Raw genomic sequence first — 18,121 nt, forward strand, 5'->3', positions numbered from 1 at the left:
ATTTTGATATTTTGGTGAGACAGGGTGTAGCTGATCTGTAGTTTGGGAAATGCTAGCATGCCTAACCCTGCCTTGTTTGGGATGACAGCATTCTGATTAGTGTTGCCAACCTCCAGGGGATCCAAGACTTACAACCGATTTCCAGATTATAGAGATCATTATCAGTCCCCCCGGGGGAAAATGGCAAATTCAGATGGTATACTAGATTCTAGGTGAATGCCCTCCGCAAAACTCCCTCCTCCATAGGCGAGATCTCTAGGAGTTTCCCAGACCTGATTTGGCAACCTTCTGCATAAGCTCCACCCTTCTTAGGAACCTCTAAAACCTATGGTTTATGCTGATAAAAGGTCAGTCTTCCAGCCAGCATACACATGCAGAAAAGGAACTCATTTCATACGAAATGGGCTTACCGCTTATCAAAATCAAGCATTAAAAAAGGAGCCTTCGCCAGCTCCAGGAACCACAAACATTGAGGAAAGAGCCTTTGTTTTCAAACCCTCATTTTTTAAATCATCAAGCTGTTCTCTTCTCAGGCCCCAGGGGACAGTTTCAAAGTATTAGTGCAACAAACACTCCGAATTCTCGGATTGACATCTAGTGTAACAGTCAAAGAGCCACCCACAAGGTTCTTGTTTGAAAACCTGACACCTCCGAGTGTTTTGTGTACCGGGACTCTCCCACGCACACACACTCTCAACGTGTTTGTCCTGAGCTTCAATGACATTGTTTCTCTTCAACCTACTTTCAGAGAGATGATTTGAGAACAAAAAAAAATCCTCTTGACAAATCAGATACATCTTGTTCTAGAGCCTGGCTGTTTCTTTTCCCCCCACTGCATACAGATATTTTGTCCTTATTCAGATGTTTTACTGAAGATGACTGTAAGTGCACTGAGAAGAATACTCAAAAGAGTTGTTATCCTGGCGTATCGTCTTGGAGTCAGAATGATGGAGCAGACTAGGAAGATCCAGATGCAAAGCTCCTTCAGTCATGAAATTCTTTGGACGATCTCGGTGCATTTGCTCTCAGCCCAACTTACCTCACAGAGATGTTGTGAAGGTAAATGGGGCGAGTCCAGTGGTGGGATTCAGCTGGTTCGCACCACTTCGCTCGAACCAGTTATTAAAATGGTGTTTGTAAACAACCAGTTGTTAAATTATTTGAATCCCAACACCGGAACTATTTGTTAAATTATTTGAATCCCACCACTGGGTGAGTCCTATGTATAATCTCTTGAGCTTCATTTATTGATTTGTTGGATTTATATCCCGCCACATCCTCAAAGGGCTCATGAAGAAAGGGTGTGATAAATATAGACTGTATTTCAGGGATTACTTTGTTGTCTAGACGTAAGTAGAAGAGTGAGATTCACCAGTTCGTTTTGCTTTATTGTCCTGGAGAATTCACCCTGTGCTGCATTCCATGCTTTATTTTTTTCAGGTTTAAATTATCAGTTTCTAAAATTAATCCCAGAATTAAATCATGAGCAGCTTTAAGCTCATTTGCATCTCAACTCCTCCACATGACTGATACATGTGTGATTTGATAAAACAGGCAACAAAAAAAAGCAATCTTGATGGAACTATCAAGGGGTCCCCAACATGGTGTCCGTGAGCTTCACCTTTCTTGGCACCTGCCAAGTGTTTCTACTGGGGCCATTTTGGGCTCTTGTTCAATAAAGCTTCTGACTGGCTGTGCAGATGATAATAGAGTTGCCAGCTCCAGCTTGGGAAATTCCTGGTGGTTTGGGGGGGTGGAGAACAGAAAGACCTCAGCAAAGTATAATGTCATAGAATCTACTCTCCAAGGACCCATTTTCTCCAGGGGAACTAATCTCTATGGGAGATCAGTTTTCATTCCAAGAGATTTCCAGGCCTACCTAAACACTGACAACCCTAGATTCTAACTATGCTGTTTCAGCTGCAGCTGCCCCCACAGTGTTGATTTTATTCTAACTCAGTCTTCTTTCCCAGTGTATTTTTTTAAAATTGCCCCTCTTGTCTGCTACACTTTGGCTGCCTGCATGCGTGTACAGCTCCGCCTCCTGCGGCAGTCATTTTCTGGTTGGCTCCACTTAGGATCTGGGCTCAGAAATACCTGGTGATTTGAGGTGAAGCCTGAAAGAGTGGGGTCTCAAAAGTGGGGGAGGGGGACCTCAGTAGGACATAATGCCATGCAGTCCATCTTCTGAAGCAGCCATTTTCTTCAGAAGTGGAATAAATATTTTAATTAAATAAGTAATAAATATTAGCCAAGTGAATATATTCTTTCTCTTCTCTTGTTTTCTTGCAGGTTAGGTTCTTGTACTTTTTTTCTTCATGGACTATCAATATTTATAATATCTCAAAACGAAGTAGAAAATGTGTAGGGTTATTAAGATCAGTACTAGAAGATGAAGAAATAATCATTGACAGCAATTTACCGTCTATATTATTGTAATTGTAAACTTTATATATTATGTTTTAATATGGTTTTACTTCTGAGAAATTAATAAAAAAAATTCAACAAACAAACAAACAAACAAATACATTATATAGTCTGCAGAGCAGTTGTAATTCCTGGAGGTTTCCAGCCCCCTCCTGGAGGCTGGCAACCCTAACTCATCCTCATGTGCCAGCCATTTCAAAATTGCACACATCACCCAAAGGTGTCCACAGGCTTAAAAAGGCGGTTCTTTGGGTGCTTGCTCAACTAATGCAGTTTCCCATTCCCCCATGTTCCAGATGGCCAATGGTCTTATATATTACCAGAATGAACATGAGATAGCAATTCAATAAAACTGGTATGAATGCATATGGAGATTCATTGCTTCATTTCCTCCCAGCGAAACTGTGAGCAATTTTTTTTACTGCCAACTTGATTAGAATATCATAGGGCCGCCAGGGGCCAAATAAAGACTAAAGGACCTAAAGACCGTCTAAGCCCTGTAAAGCCTTTGATTGATTCAACAATCATTTCCCAGAATAGAGTAGCTCTGGCATTTCCACCATGGATTAATAAAGCCATCTTCTAGCCCATTTTGAAATTGCCCTTTTTCTACAAGGAGCCCTGGGTGGCATATGCAGAATTGTCCCATTTGGATCAAAGCATAAGGATTATTTCCAACTCCACAAGTCTAATTAACATTTCACTATATTACATTTTCCCTTCTCAAATGCTGCGATCTTCTGTCTTCCTTTGATTCTATATTCATGCCTAAATATATTGTTAATACACAGAGTTGCTTTTTAAGCAATGTTCTAAAACTGCAAAGCAAATCTGGTACAATCAACAGAATGAACCAGAGCAGTACGATGATCTCTGAATGAGTTGCTGAGAGGTGCAGCTCCTTCAATTTATGAAAGGCCGAGGAGCGGAAGATAGTCTTCTGAAACATGTGCCTGCAGCAATCTGAGTGTGAAGGTGGGAATATAATATTTAACTGATATACAACTGCCTTGATTTCCACTACAAACCACTACACTTGAGACACTAGAAAAGCAGGTACAACTGGGGAAACTGCTGAAGTACATTCCCAATGATACAAAGCCTTTTGTGTTTACCTTTCTCAGCACTGCTACCAAACCATTTAACAATATGACATTTGTCTAAACAACTTTTCAAAAAGAATGAGCAAAATCATTGACTCTATGTGCTAAGCGTGGTGTAGTGGTTAAGAGCAGTGCACTCTAATCTGGAGAACCGGGTTTGATTCCTTGCTCTGCCACTTGAGCTGTGGAGGGTTATCTGATGAATTAGATTAGCTTGTGAACTCTAGCACATGCCAGCTGGGTGACCTTAGGCTAGTCACAGTTCTTTGGAGCTCTCTCAGCCCCAATCACCTCACACGGTCTTTGTTGTGGGGCGGGGGGAAGGGAAAGGAAATTGTAAGCCCCTTTGAGTCTCCTCCTCCTCCTCACTTCTTCTAATTGAACTTTCCTGTCCAGAGACAGCAAAACTCTGAATACTATACACTGAGGACAGGGCCCACTTTTCGATTTCCCAGACAAATCTGGCTGGCCGGCCCACTGACTGACTGTATCAAGCTTCTTTTTGGGCAGCATTTTGCTAATGCACAGGAGAAAATAGGTGTACAAGTAAAAAAAATTTAGTTGATGCAACTAAATACAGTTTCATGAAAAATGCCTTTTTTCAGCATTCTGCCAATGCACATCCATAGAAATAATTCTCAGTCATACTGGTTGTTTCAATCCAAAAATCCATTTAACTTCTCCTATGTGCAAACTGAACCCATTACTCTGGGTTTTTCATTCCCTTTTCTGTTCCCTTTCATTGCATGTATGCATATATCAAAGAGGATTTTCAAGGCAAGATGCTGGCATCATGAATGGTGTCATCAGTGGCATTCCAATATAGATATATAGGAATATCGTTGGAGTGTGGCACAAATAGGTTTAGGAGGGTCTCTGAATTCCCAAAGCAAGTCTCTGTTCCCTTCCCACATAAGAGCACACCTCCTGGGTGAGGAGGGGGAGGACAAGAGGGAGTAATTTGATCGCTACAATAAAATAATTCACAAGTGTGCTGAAGGTACATGGGACAGAATGGGGCATTGTAGAATTGTAGACCATGAACATCTGAAGAGCTAGAGTTGGACACCCCTGTCTTAAATAAATTTTGAGCATCAATAAATCAACACTCAGCTACTGCAACATAAATGCGGCATCTATGTTCAAACACAAATCATATCATAGAATGTAAAAAGCCAGACAACATGCATACAAAACAAACAAACTTGTGAAATGAGCAGAAAAACAGCAGAGAGGCGGTATCACTCACACAAATTAAAAGGAAATGTAAAAAAAAAAAGTAAGAAAGAAGATTTGGTGGAATGGCCTGCTTGACCGGTTTAGGGAAAGCTCCCCCACTTTTATTGTTCTGCAGAATATGTAAAGTGGAATCGTTCTGAAGGGAATTTTTATAAAGGGAACAGAGTTGAAGTTAACTGTGCAATTTTAACCAGTCTTTATTGCATTTCAGGCGCACTTCAGCAGGAGGCGAAGGAAGGAAGCTCACGGTTCTATGGATGGAAATGCTTCCTCCTACGGAAATTATAGGAGAGATCCCAGCCGGATGCATGTGCGTGCATACGCTTGGTGATAAGAGGGAGCTGGACAAACCTGTCTGCTCCAATCATTGAATTTGCCTTACAAACTCAAAGTTCCAGAAGACTAAATCATAAGAGAGGAGAAATTCCCCCAGAACAAAAAAAAAGAACTGAGCAGGGGAAACCCTGTCAAACATCTACTCCGCTGTTTGGCTCAGTCAAAATACACACATAGTGCAGGAACCGAGGGGGTCATCTGGAGGCATTCTCTCCACCCCTTCTGCTCACTGGCACCTCCATAAAAAGCCCACCTCACACACGGAAAATAGCATGCCAGCCTGGCCCAACAGCCTTTCCCCGCTTATTTATGAGGGTCTCTGTCCCAATTATTATTTACTACCCTTTTTGTGTCCTCTGTAAAATTTATTGTCAGGGACTTAGGAGAGCATCAAGAGATCGCATCACGCCAGAAGCATTTTGCGCTCTAATTTCTACGTATTGCTACAGACAGCTGCATGCCATAAATCCAGCCACATAAAGTACAAGAATCTATAGCTTTGGAGCCATGGATGCCACATATAGATTAAGAAATCTGCCTTTCTAATCTAGGCAAATGGGTGTGTGCAAAGAGTCGTCAAGTTGCAGCCGACATGGCAACTGAATACAGTTTTCAAGGCAAGAGACGTAACAGGGATGATTTGCCATTGCCTTCCTCTGCATAGTGACCCTGTTATTCCCTGGTGGTCTCCCACCCAAGTACTTGCCAGGGCTGACCCTGCTTAGGTTCTGAGATCTGACAAGATCAGGCTAATCAGGGCCACCCAGGTTAGGGCTGCTGGGCACATAATCCTATATATTTGGAGATGTACCAAAACTGTAACCTTGATGAATACTTTGACTGTATTCACCTTTGGCCTGACTGGTCTGGTATTAATTTTTCACTTGGTTTCTGTTTTTCGGAGGGGATGATTGCAACCCGTCAGGGATCATATAACGAACAGAAGGGTTAAAAGTGCTTCCTAGCTTAATCGTTTTATGTCAAGTGATGGAGGAAACTACATTTATCATAGGCTGATTCCGCACGGGCCAAAAACAGCAGTGTGAAAATGGTGTGAAAACAGTATAAACCCTTTTACACCATTTTAAACCCTTTTAAACCATTTTCACACCATTTTCACACTGCTGTTTTTGGCCCATGTGGAATCAGCCATACATTCCAGCAGCAATGTATGCTCTATACAGCCCTCCAGGCCTGATAGGCAAGAGCTGGTATAGTGTGGTGGCTAAGCGTACGGGCTGTGATGCAGGCTTCAGAGCTCCAAATCCCGTTTCTTCAAGGGTAAATATACGAAGAGCTCAGTCAAGCAGCTCTCTCTAATCCATGCCACTCCACCCTACCCCCAGCCATGATTATTTTTGCCATCAACTCACATCTGACTTATGGCAACCCCTGCTGGGGTTTTCAAGGCAAAAGACATTCAGAAGTGTGACACAGTGTGTAACAGACTTCCCTCTGTGATACACCTCTGAAGATACCCGTCACAGATGCAGGCGAAATGTTAGGAACAAGATCCACCAGACCATGGCCACACAGCCCAGAAAACCCACCACAACTACCCTGTTTCCTCTAAAATAAGACATCCCCTGAGAATAAGACATAGTAGAGGTTTTGCTGAAGTGTTAAATATAAAGCATCCCCCGAAAGTAAGACGCAGCAACGTTTTTGTTTGGAAGAATGCCCGTCGAACAGAACACCAGAGAATGCAGTTGTGGAGCAGAAAAATAAGACATCCCCTGAAAATAAGACATAGCGCCATCTTTGGGAGCAAAAATTAATATAAGACACTGTCTTATTTTCAGGCAAACACGGTAGTTGAATCCAGCTGTGAAAGCCTTTGACAATACATTCAGAAGTAGTTCGCCATTGCCTGCCTCCATTTCACATCCTTGGTGTTCCTTGTGGGTCTGCCATCCAAATACTTGTCAGGGTTGACCATGCTTAGTTTCTCTGTTTGACAAGATAATGCAGGGGTAATAACATAGCCAACCTTGGAGATTTATTGCAAGGATCATAAAACAGTGTGCATGAAGTGTTGTTTTACACTCATATCCTGCCCCTCTCCTGAGTGATAGGGCCTGGGGTGGCTCATAGCACTCAATAAACAATCTATCAATAGAGATAAAACATACAGAATCTTAAAATACATTTGATAAGATAGCATCCTAGTTCAAGCATCAGAATAAAACATGACCATTTAGCACCCAACAGCCAGCATCCCAGACTGCTGTCAAAAACAGGCAGCACTGCTAATAGATGGCAGAATACTGAACTCAAGCATCCTCAGTGGAACACCTGGGGAAACAATTTCCTCTTACAGGCCCTACAGAATCTAGAAAGATCCTGCAGGACTCTTTTGAATATCAATGTTCTCCATCAATAAGGAATGTCAGCGGCTCTCCTGTTTGTCAATCCCTCCTTTTGTAAAAGTTAGTTTGACTTTTGCTCATTTACATCTAGCCTTGTGAAAAGGTGGCAGGATGGGCAAGTATCAGGGACATGGGTATCACCAAGGGAAAAAGAAACATTCCTTGTACTCGTCATTCTGAGCCGTTTTAGTTCTGCACTTTGAACGTGTTTGAACAACCCCACTTTGACGAAGAAGAAAAGGAATTCGGAGGTAAAAAGTTGAAGTGCTCAGCTAAAGTTTGGCCTTGTTTCATTGCGGCAAAGAGAAAACTGAGGGAGGAGTGCTCTCTCCGCCTCTGTCACATGACCATTTGGGCAGGAAATAAGCCTGTTCTCAGCTCCGGATGGGAGAGGGACAGCACTGCAAGCAGTGACGTAGCTTTAGATTTTTTATGGGGTGGGTTTGGGGGCATGTCTGTACCTCCCCAAGCTCCGTCCCCAGTCTCAGTGCTCCGACGTCAGGGACAGCAGCCTCCAGGAGTGGGTGGGGGTGTGGCCACACCTCCCAAGCCCCACCCCAGCCTCAGTGCTTCTAAAAGCAGCTCTCCGAAGCAGGGGGGAGGGAAGAAGGGACTGCCAGCTGGGAGCCCAGCTGGTGTGGGTGGGGGGAGCTTCAGACATGTAATGGGGAGGTTATTGCTTCTCGGTCTTTTGGCTAAGATCGTGTGTGTGTGTGTGTGTGTGTGTGTGTGTGTGTGTGTGTGTGTGTGTGTGTGTGTGTGTGTGTGTGTGTGTGTGTGTGTGTGTGTGTGTGTGTGTGTGTGTGTGTGTATGTGTGTGTGTTTGTAATAGGGGGGTTTGAACCCGTGAACTTCCCCTTACCTACGTCCTTGACTGCAAGGATTCTGAAGCTAGCCCTTGTGTCAGTTCTCCATGGTCAGCCTGCACCTGTGCAGCCCCCATGCAGGACTGATGATGAAATGAAATGGACAGTAGGAACAATCCTTCAGCTCATTTAGAACATGCTTATTGTATGGAAATGACTATAACTATTTATTCTTTTAGTGAAAACTGTCGCTCTTGGACAGCGCTCCAGAAGCTCGTTTCCAAATTGTTATCATCGAACCCCGAAAGGCCATTTGAAGTGCAACATCAATCTCTACTGTAGTGACCTCTTCCCCTAAATATCTTATTTATTTGTGCAGATATTGCCATGTCCTTGGAAAGTACGTTTGGAACATTTTCTGGCACAGCAGATAAGCTGTTTTAGGTTAGGCTTTCCGGATGTACCTCATCATTCATACTAGGGTCATGCTGGCAGGGGATGATGGGAACTGTAGTCCATAACATCTGGAGGGCTGCGAGTTTGACACCTGTGGTCTAGAAGAAGAGAGTTAACCAGATCCAGAGTTGGTAGGCTCAATTCCCGATGGGGCAAATCCTCCCATTTATATGCATGTTGCTTAGTGTTTGATGGGTACTGCAACCTTACAGTATCCAATGGAGTCTACAAAACTACATTATGTACCAAACAACCAGGGCTTCCATCCCTGGGAAAACACTGTGTGCTCAAGATCCCACTATATTTAAGTGCAGTTTTAGTGGCACACGTCCACAGCCAATCAGTCTAACATTCCACCACACTACTCCATCTGCATACGGGGTGCCATGCACTCTAGGCATCATAGCCCTCCTGTGCCCAGTTCAGAAGTCTCATTAGCAATACTCACATTTTCTGACCGCAGCTTCTTTGCAGGGCAGCCTCCATCTAGTGGGTGAAGCATGTAGTAAAGCCGAACTTTGCTTGCATGTTTCCGACTCTGTGGAGGGAAATGAAAAAACGTTGTCAGATGATTAAACCATTCTCATAGGTTAGTAAAAAAAATGGACACTTCCCACTTCAGTTGTTAGGCCATTACCTGATGTCCCAGGAGTGCCATAGTAGGGCAAGGGATAGAAATGGCATCAGTGTATCAGCTTTCAAGCATTTTGTGGAAACCATGAGAGTTAGAAACTTGTGTATTTTAAAACCAAAAGCTTAGATTTTTGCAGAGACTAGATTTTGTGCCCAGCCTAACATAAAATTAGCTTTTCCACCATGCTCTAGTGGCTTTGGGAATGTTCTTGATTTGCTTGGATATTTATTTTCCAAATAAATGAGCTGAAACTAGGGTTGCCAATCTCCAGGTGAGGCCTGGAACCCTACTGAAATAACAGCCAAGCTACACAGATCAGTGCCCCTGGAGAAAATGACAGCTTTTGAGGATGAACTCCCTTCCCAAACTCCACCCTCTCAGGCACCGCCCTCCAATCACCAGAAACTTCTCAATCCAGAATTAGCAAGCCAAAAACAAAACAAAACCAGCCTGCGCAGGAGAAATGAGAGAGAAGTAACTGACTGAAGATCTGGTCGCGAAGGACTGATCATTGTCAGGTTGCCTGTTCTTGGCATTCATGAAGAGACCTCTTTGTTGGAAGAAATCTGAAATGCGATGCAAGTCATGAGCAGCTTCAGCTATGCACTGCAGCAGCCAAAGAAACGAAATGATGGATAGAAATGTAATAACTGAAAAGCCAGCAGGAGAACTGAAGGGTGAAAGACCTGCAAATACCTGAGTTCAATCAAATCCCTGTCTGCAGTCTAGGAATGAAAAATGGAACTTACAGCAAGTACACCGGTTAACAGTACGCCAATGGCACCAGGGATGCCAGGGAAGGAACGAACCAGGAGAGACCGTGAGAAGAATCAAAACAGATCTTGATGCTTAAGTTCTTCAGAAACCTCACAAAGCACAATCACATCAAGACCAATTGGTTTTAAGACCCACTGATTTCAGTGAAAGACTTAACCACATGCCTAAGCCACTGGATTCCGAAATGCTCCAGACTTGGCTAAATTGAATTGTATGGCCCTTTCCAAGATATTTAGTTTCCTGAAGCAAACCCTTCCATTCCACCCTCCTTTGAATGATTTACGGGTGCAGTTCTTCCCAACCCAACCCAGTTTTACTGCCATAATAACCCTACAAAATAGATTAGCTCCAGAGGGACCAAGGTCACCTAGTGAGTTTTAGGGTAAAGTGGGAATCTGAATTCACACCTGCTGAGACTTAGCCGGACTGCTGCACTATTCCACACATGCCACTGTGTTACAGATGAACACTGGGATAATCTTTCATATGTGAAGTAGCTCTGTTCTCATACCAAGGATTACATTCTACTGCAGAGCATCCTAGAAATGTCTTGCTTTTTCTACAATAGTGCACCCTGCACTGACTGAAATGCACAGAATGGTTCGTTTTTGTGAATAAAACATATAACTGTCCTATGATATCAACCACTCAAAACAACCCACCACATAAAATAGCAGAACGGTGTAGTGGTTAAGAGAAGTGGACTCTAATCTGGCAAACAGGGTTTAATTTCTTGAGGTTGCTGGGTGACCATGGAATAGACACAGTTCACTCAGAACTCTGTCAGCCTCATTGACCTCACAAGGTGTTTGTTGTAGGGATGGGAAGAGAAGGCAATTATGAGCCGCTTTGAGACTCCTTAAAGGCAGAGAAAAGCAGAGTACAAAAACCAACTTTGCTTATTCAGGATGTGTACTACATAGTGCCCTAAGTTTCCACGTGCATGTATTTAATTTTATATGAACTAGTGCAGTGGTTCTCAACCTGGGGGTCAGGACCCCTTTGAGGGTCGAACGACCCTTTCACAGGGGTTGCCTAAGACTCTCTGCATCAGTGTTCTCCATCTGTAAAATGGATAAATGTTAGGGTTGGGGGTCACCAAAACATGAGGAACTGTATTAAAGGGTTGCAGCATTAGGAAGGTTGAGAACCACTGTACTAGTGTCAAGGTTAGAGATGCCAATGTATTTCAAATTGGGCAGTCATAATGCAGCGTGTTTTTAAAACATGACTTCATTTTTTTTAGCTAGGCTTTCTTTGAATTCCCATCTGAATTGAAATAGTGTTAACATCTGCCTAGAGTGGCCAGCTCTGCATTGGAAAATACCTGCAAAATTTGGGGGTGGAGCCTGAGGAAGGCAGGGGGAGGGCCTTCAGAGGAGTATAATGCCACACAGTTCACCTTACAAATACCACTCTGCACCTGAAAGCGAAAAGATGAAAACACCCTACAGATTCCAAAAATAAATTTCAAAACTTCTTCTTTCTACTCACTGGTAAAAAGTACAGTACAAAACATCAGGCATACAAAGATGCCTTCACAATAACTAAATATATGCAAGAAAAGTGCCAACTGCCTTTACAAAGAAAATCCACAATAGGTAATAACACTTCCAGATTAGTTGCTGAAAATTATTTTTGGAATTGGTATGATGTTTTCATCCTTTAGCTTTCAGGTGCAGAGTGATGTGATTATTACCTAACGGAACACCGATCCCCATAATTGTGATGGTTGAACCACTTGGAGGCTGGCAACCCTTCATCTACTCTCTGCACTTTCCAGCTGCCCCTACCCCCCACATCCTAAGCAGCAAAATTCTCCCTAATAAAGACCAGAGGAAACTCAGCAGCAGCTCAGGTCTATTAAATGAAGAATGACCCGTCCTTCTTGCAAAAACAACCTGCAGAGTCCGTGGGCATTGCAGGGGTATCTGTGTGTTTTGCCACAAATCAATTTAGGAGGCCAAGATAATTACAATTCCCATCAACCCAAGCAGGAAGTAATGCATGTTGTGGGTCCATGTGCCAGGTTCGATCAAAGACATCATGTTTGTGTCAAAATTCTCAGCATTCTGGCTTGATACAAGGGATTGGTGGCAAGCCAAAAAAAGCCATTCCCCTCCTCCTCGGAAGTATTGCATCTGAAGACTGGAAGGAGAAGCTGAAATCTGAAGCACTGAAAAGCTACCAAATCAACCTACCTTTTTAATAACTAAAGGGAAAATAGGGACAGCAATCTTCCAGGACAGGCGTTAGAAGATCAGGACTGAACCCAGCATATAGGAATGGAGGGAGGGAACATATGCAAGTGTTTGGAAGGTTGAGAGTGGTGTATATAGCTGCCAGTCATGCAGCCAAAAGAACTGGATTAAAATTTCTCAGCACTCCAGATGATTTTAGGGTTTGGACGGCAAAAGTTATGTTATTATGGAGGGTATATAGGGGACTGACTATCTATTTCCAGTTTTCAATTGCCGAGAATATATCCATCCAGATGGCTGAAGCTGAACGGCCTTTTTAAAGTTTCAACTATATCAAAAGGACAATTTAGGCCAAAAAAAGAAGACTTAAAAACACAGCTAGAAGTAACAATCCTTCCCTATTCTCATTGGAGATCTGTTTTATGCTATTTCTTGCATTAACAATTTTGCATTTTAAGCAAAGTCATTTACTTTGATTCAAACAGTAGAAGGGTTTATGCTTCTAGGACTGACCAGGGCTCTTGTTAAATTAAAATTCTGCCCTCTGGTGTTCCTTGTGCTCCTAGACCAAGGCACATTTCTGGGATTTATTTAGGGAACTTACAGCAGCCCAGGTGTTCAAGGGACGGTTGTAGGGGTAGATGCCACAGTTGACAGGGAGCCTCTAATTTGTGCTGCAGAATGTGTATGTGCATCCTTTCAGCTGTCCAGGCTGAAAAGAACTCTGTAGCACATACAGTGAAATAGGCTTCTGATGCTGTAATTGTTATAATTAATTTCTATATTTTCTTTGCAAAGTCCTACAATAGCAACGTGTCTCCTAGAAAAATGGGTACAGCCCAGCTTTCCATGCTCAGTTGCCAAAGAAAACAAAATACAACAGAGCGCAAAATCCTGCATGTTTGAAGGATCATGTAGAATTTCTCTTTTGAATTTGGAATTACCAACTGTCCAGTCTTGTCTCTCAAATGAAACTGATCGAATGCACGTTTTCATTCTCTCTTTTTCACTTGCAAATGTTGTGTAGAGCATTGCGCACACTTCCACAGCTTTCACTTTCTTTAATTCATTCTTTCCAATATCCACGTAATGTCTTTATCGTTAAAACCCTGTAGGAATACAGTGCTGAAATGATCATAGGTATGACTGCATTGAAATTTGTTTTGGATAGTGTTTAAGAGATCATGCTATGCAGTCAATAATTTTTTCTTTTGGTATGCATAGGAACACATGGGCACATCAGCGGCACAACAAACCACAAAAAGAACCTTGGCCCTTTCCGCACACGCAAAATAATGTGTTTTCAAACCACTTTCACAACTGTTTGAAAGTGGATTTTGCTATTCCACATAGCTTCAAAGAGCACTGAAAGCAGTTTGAAAGTGCATTATTCTGCATGTGCGGAATGAGCCCTTGTTACAATTATATGGACAATAATATCAAGATCATACATTAGCTTTCAACTGATGAAAGACTGACTCATTGGCTGTCATCCTATTCTGCATGTCACTGGATATTTGGCATTGATGTGCTATAGCAGTCATTCACCTCTTGATTTGTGTGGACAAGCCTAGAAAACTGCAATATCCAGTGATGTGTCGACGCAGCTGCTGGCCTGTCTTTCAATGTTCATAATAGCCCTGTTTATACAATGAATGCATGTACATCCTGCATGTATACACACACACACCTGTTTGTAAGAAAGAGCCAATCCACGTTCATTTTACAAATGAAACTGGGGACCAGCATCTGGAAATGAGGGATTTCAATCACATGTACATGCATTTAATGTAACACAAGAATTACTCAACATACGTTTAAAGAAAAACCAAGTGCATACTGTATGTAGATTGTATGTGCATTAATTGTAAACTTGAGGGAACGACTAACATTATAATTTAATAAAGCAAACTGGCAGTAAATTCGGGAGAGATAAAACAAAGTGTATCCATGTGCAACATATAGTTTGTGAAACTCCTGGTGGCCAGGCCCCTCATCAAGCCCCTAATGGGGGCAAGGGATCCTCCACCTCCAGATCCAGTTGCCCACCACTGCACAGAAGCCACAAAGATGAACTCTAAATCCATTCATGTTGTCAACATCAGGCTAATGTGAGATTGTAGTTCTTCTGATGACTATTGGATTGGTAGCTCAAAAGGCAGATTGAGGGTCTTGACCATAGAGTTTCTAGTTCCTAGAGCCATATGGCATCACTTCTGGGGTTTTCCTCAATGCCAGTCTGTTCTTTTTTCTTCCAAGTGGCAGGAGGCAATGAGGGTTGCTGGTGGGACACCTCTTGCCATAATGGGAGGCCTGGCAGCCCTAATCACACTCCCCACCCCCCACCAATTTAACAGTTAATATTGTCATTACAAAGAAAAACTGCTTTAAAAAACAGGGCGAAGGTTACACAAATGCCAAGCAGAGAGCATAATCCGAGATGAAAATAGATCTGCTGTGAATCCTTGCTTCTGATTGTCTTGCAAAGCGACTGCACCAGTCCATTAGAATTTCAGATCACAGATTAGCAATTTAGAAAAAAATTAAATTACCATTAAAGTATGTTAGAGCCATTTTTTTTCATAACAGACACACAGCTAAATTTGTATGCCTCATTGTGACTCTGCATTTTAAGCAGAAAGAAGTCGTGTACTAAAAAAGAAAGGAACAAATCAGTGCGAATAGAGTCAGATAGTCATACGCTTCGCATAAGATTTGAAAGAAGCTGCCATTTTTACTGACAGACTTTCAATCCACCTAAAACGGCCCAGATTGAACCAAGGAAAAAAATTCAAAATTTTCAACCTCTTAGCAATCAGGATAAGAAGACACATGGCAATTTTAAATGAGACAGCTCAAGTGAATCTTTTCTCCCAAGCCCCCATCCACCCCCGGATTATGCAAGATGAATCATCTGAGTTTCAAAAAGGAATTTCTGCACATTTTTTTGTTTAATTCATAACCCTGATCCTAACTGTGTACTCTTTAAGAGTGGTGCATGGGGATTTTTTTAAAGCAAGAACATCCAAACACATTGTCTTTTAATTGTTGCCTTGGCAGAATTGACATCACATGTGTGGTACACTTATTTGTAAAAGCAATATACAAATTTCATGAGGGGAGGATTTGCTTGGCCCTCACTGGGGTGGCCCGAGCTAGCAGGATCTCTTCCGATCTTAAAAGTTAAACATGGTCTGTCCTGACCAGTACTTGGACAGGAAACCACTAAGGAAGTCCACGGTTGTTACACAGAGGTCGATATCTGCAAATCCCCTCTGCTGGTCTGGTCTTGAAAACCCTACAGGGTGACCATAGGTTGACTATGACTTGATGGCCGTTCCCACCACCAAGATTTGTTTTTCCTGCATGTTTATCTGTCTGCATCTTAGCATTATTGCACAGTGTTCTCAGGTTGGCCCTAAAGCTCACTTGGATTTGCAGTGAATTTTTTTGGCAGGCAAAGATAGGACAGGGGAAGAAGGTAAATATTAGCCTTTAGCCAGTAAGAGCGAGTCATGCCATTGATTAAACCTGTGGGGCAAAACTGACCCTTAAACTCTTAAAAGCGTTAATCACTAATTTAAAAAAATCTCTGCTGCCTTCCATGCTATGCTAAAAGAGGCATCACTCAAGAGCAGTAAAAACAAGAATGATCGAGGGTCACTTGATCCACTCTGGCTTATCCAGGCAAGAATTTCCCATTGAAAAATATTCCCTGCAATTCTAAACTTTGGCCACTGATGGTCGGCAGGGCTCAGGTTAAACACCTGCTGTACCTGTCCATCTCCAAGACACTGGTTCAAGACCTGAAGGTTCTGCTTGTGACCAGGGGTGACCCTCCCTTCTCAGTCCAACCTGCCTTGCTGGTTACTCAGGGAGAGAAAAAATAAAGTGTGACAATGACCACAGTGGTTCACCCTCTCAGAAAGGTGAGATGAGGGGGAGGCACAGAAAAAAAGGGGAGACAGAAGAACAGCACATAGGCTGTGTGCCCCTTCTGAAGACATCTCGGAGAAGGGTGTCAGCACTGGCAGACACACATACACACAGCAGCAGTGCTTTATACGCATTTAAGGCTGCTTCTACTTTTTCATTAGGGAAGCTAAGGATATTGGCAAGCTGAAACCGGCCCAGAGAACAAAAGGTCTGGAATTCATGTCCTACAAGGAGAGACTTAGGGAGCTGAGTATGTTTAGTTTAGTGAAGAGAAGGTCAAGAGACTCCACCTGGCACTTGAATTCAGAGGCTAACTGTCTGTGAACATGGAGGTTCTTTTTAGACACCATGGCTTGTACTCAACATTTATCCTCCATGAACCTGTCTAATCCCCTAGTAAAGCCATCTATACCTGCAGCTGCACTACATCCTCAGCAGAAAATTTCACACTTTAATCACTCTCTGCGTAAAGAAGTATTTCCTTTTGTCTGTCCTGAATCTCCTGCCCATCAGCTTCAATGCATGCTCTCAAGTTCTAGTATTTGGTAGGGTTGGAGATTTGGACAGTCCAAATCCGAATTTTTACCGAATCTGCACTGATTCGGACGGATTCGGACAAGCAGGGTCCGAATCTGTGCTGTCCGAATCCTAACAGATCCGAATCCATGGGATTCGGATCACCAGCCGAATTGCGTTTTTATTTTTTTTTGTTTTTTTCATCGTTGTTTCGGTTCTGCCGTCGGGGCGTATATTTTAAATGATATCAGCACCAGCCAGGAAGTAATATCAGAAGACTGTCCTTGATGATACTCTCCATAGCTTGGTGCAGTTTATTAGGAATAAAGTTATGGACCCCCAAAAGGGGTGTCCCTATCCCCCCCATTCTTTTCCATAATGGGGAACCAAGGAGATGAGGGCTACCCTTTTGAGGGTACATAACTTTGGCCCCCCCCTGAACCAAACTGCACCAAATCTTGGAGGGTATCATCAGGACAGTCTCCCTGATGATACACTGAAATATTGGTACCGATACATCTACAAATGCACCCCCTGCAGGCACCCCCCAGAAATTTGCACAAGATTCCTTTGTTCTTGGCAGTGACTTAGCTGGCATTGTTGTCAATAGGGAATTTCTTTGGATAGAGGGCTGTGGAGTGCACATTTTTTCATAGGTAACCTCACAAAACTTTCAGGGTATCTTCAGGAGAGTTTGATGACACCATTCAGGTTTGGGGAACTTTTACTCAGGGGCAGGGAGATGGGCCCTACCCTTTTGGGGCCCCATAGAATTAAACCCCCTGAAGCAAAATTCCCCAAATCTAGATGGTGTCATCCAGAGACTCTCCTGAAGATGGGCTCCCTGAAAGTTTTGGTGACCATACCCTCTCACAGAAATGTCCACCTCACAGTTCTCTACCAATTAGAAATTCCCCATTGGACAGCAATACAGCCAAGTCACTGCAGAACAAAAGAATCTTGGGCAAATCTTCTTGGGGGGGTGCCTGCAGGGGACGCATTTTGAGATGTATCGACACCAAATTAATCAGGGTATCATTCAGGTGACTGTCCTGATGTTGCCCCAACCAAGTTTGGTGCAGCTCAGTCTTGTCTACAGGTATGGACCCTCAAAAGGGGTGCAGAACTATCCCCCATTGTTTCCAATGGGAGCTGATAGGGATGGGGGCTACACTGCTAGAGAGTCCATAACTTTGGCTCCCCTGAACCAAACTGCACCAAATCTTTGGGGGTATCATCTTGTAGGGACAGTCTCCTGATGATACCCTGAAAGTTTGGTGGTCACTAGCTTTAAAAAATGCTGGTTTCATGTTTTCACCAC

The 18,121-nt window shown here is 43.0% G+C and overlaps 1 protein-coding gene across 6 annotated transcripts in view; it reads right to left on the reverse strand.

Moving 5' to 3' along the window:
* The window catches only part of ZMAT4 (zinc finger matrin-type 4), a 197,467-nt gene that overhangs the window by 89,981 nt on the left and 89,365 nt on the right, over positions 1 to 18,121 (reverse strand). For all 6 annotated transcript variants that reach the window (XR_007245935.1, XM_048513189.1, XM_048513190.1 and 3 more), the window contains one exon: positions 9,185 to 9,274. Coding sequence is in view for 5 of the 6 variants with exons in the window: in XM_048513189.1 (XP_048369146.1) it covers positions 9,185 to 9,274 (90 nt within the window). In the remaining variant the exon portion in view is untranslated. The remainder of the gene's footprint in view (positions 1 to 9,184; positions 9,275 to 18,121) is intronic.

Source organism: Sphaerodactylus townsendi, linkage group LG12 (assembly GCF_021028975.2).
Source record: "Sphaerodactylus townsendi isolate TG3544 linkage group LG12, MPM_Stown_v2.3, whole genome shotgun sequence".
Taxonomy (NCBI): Eukaryota; Metazoa; Chordata; class Lepidosauria; order Squamata; family Sphaerodactylidae; genus Sphaerodactylus; species Sphaerodactylus townsendi.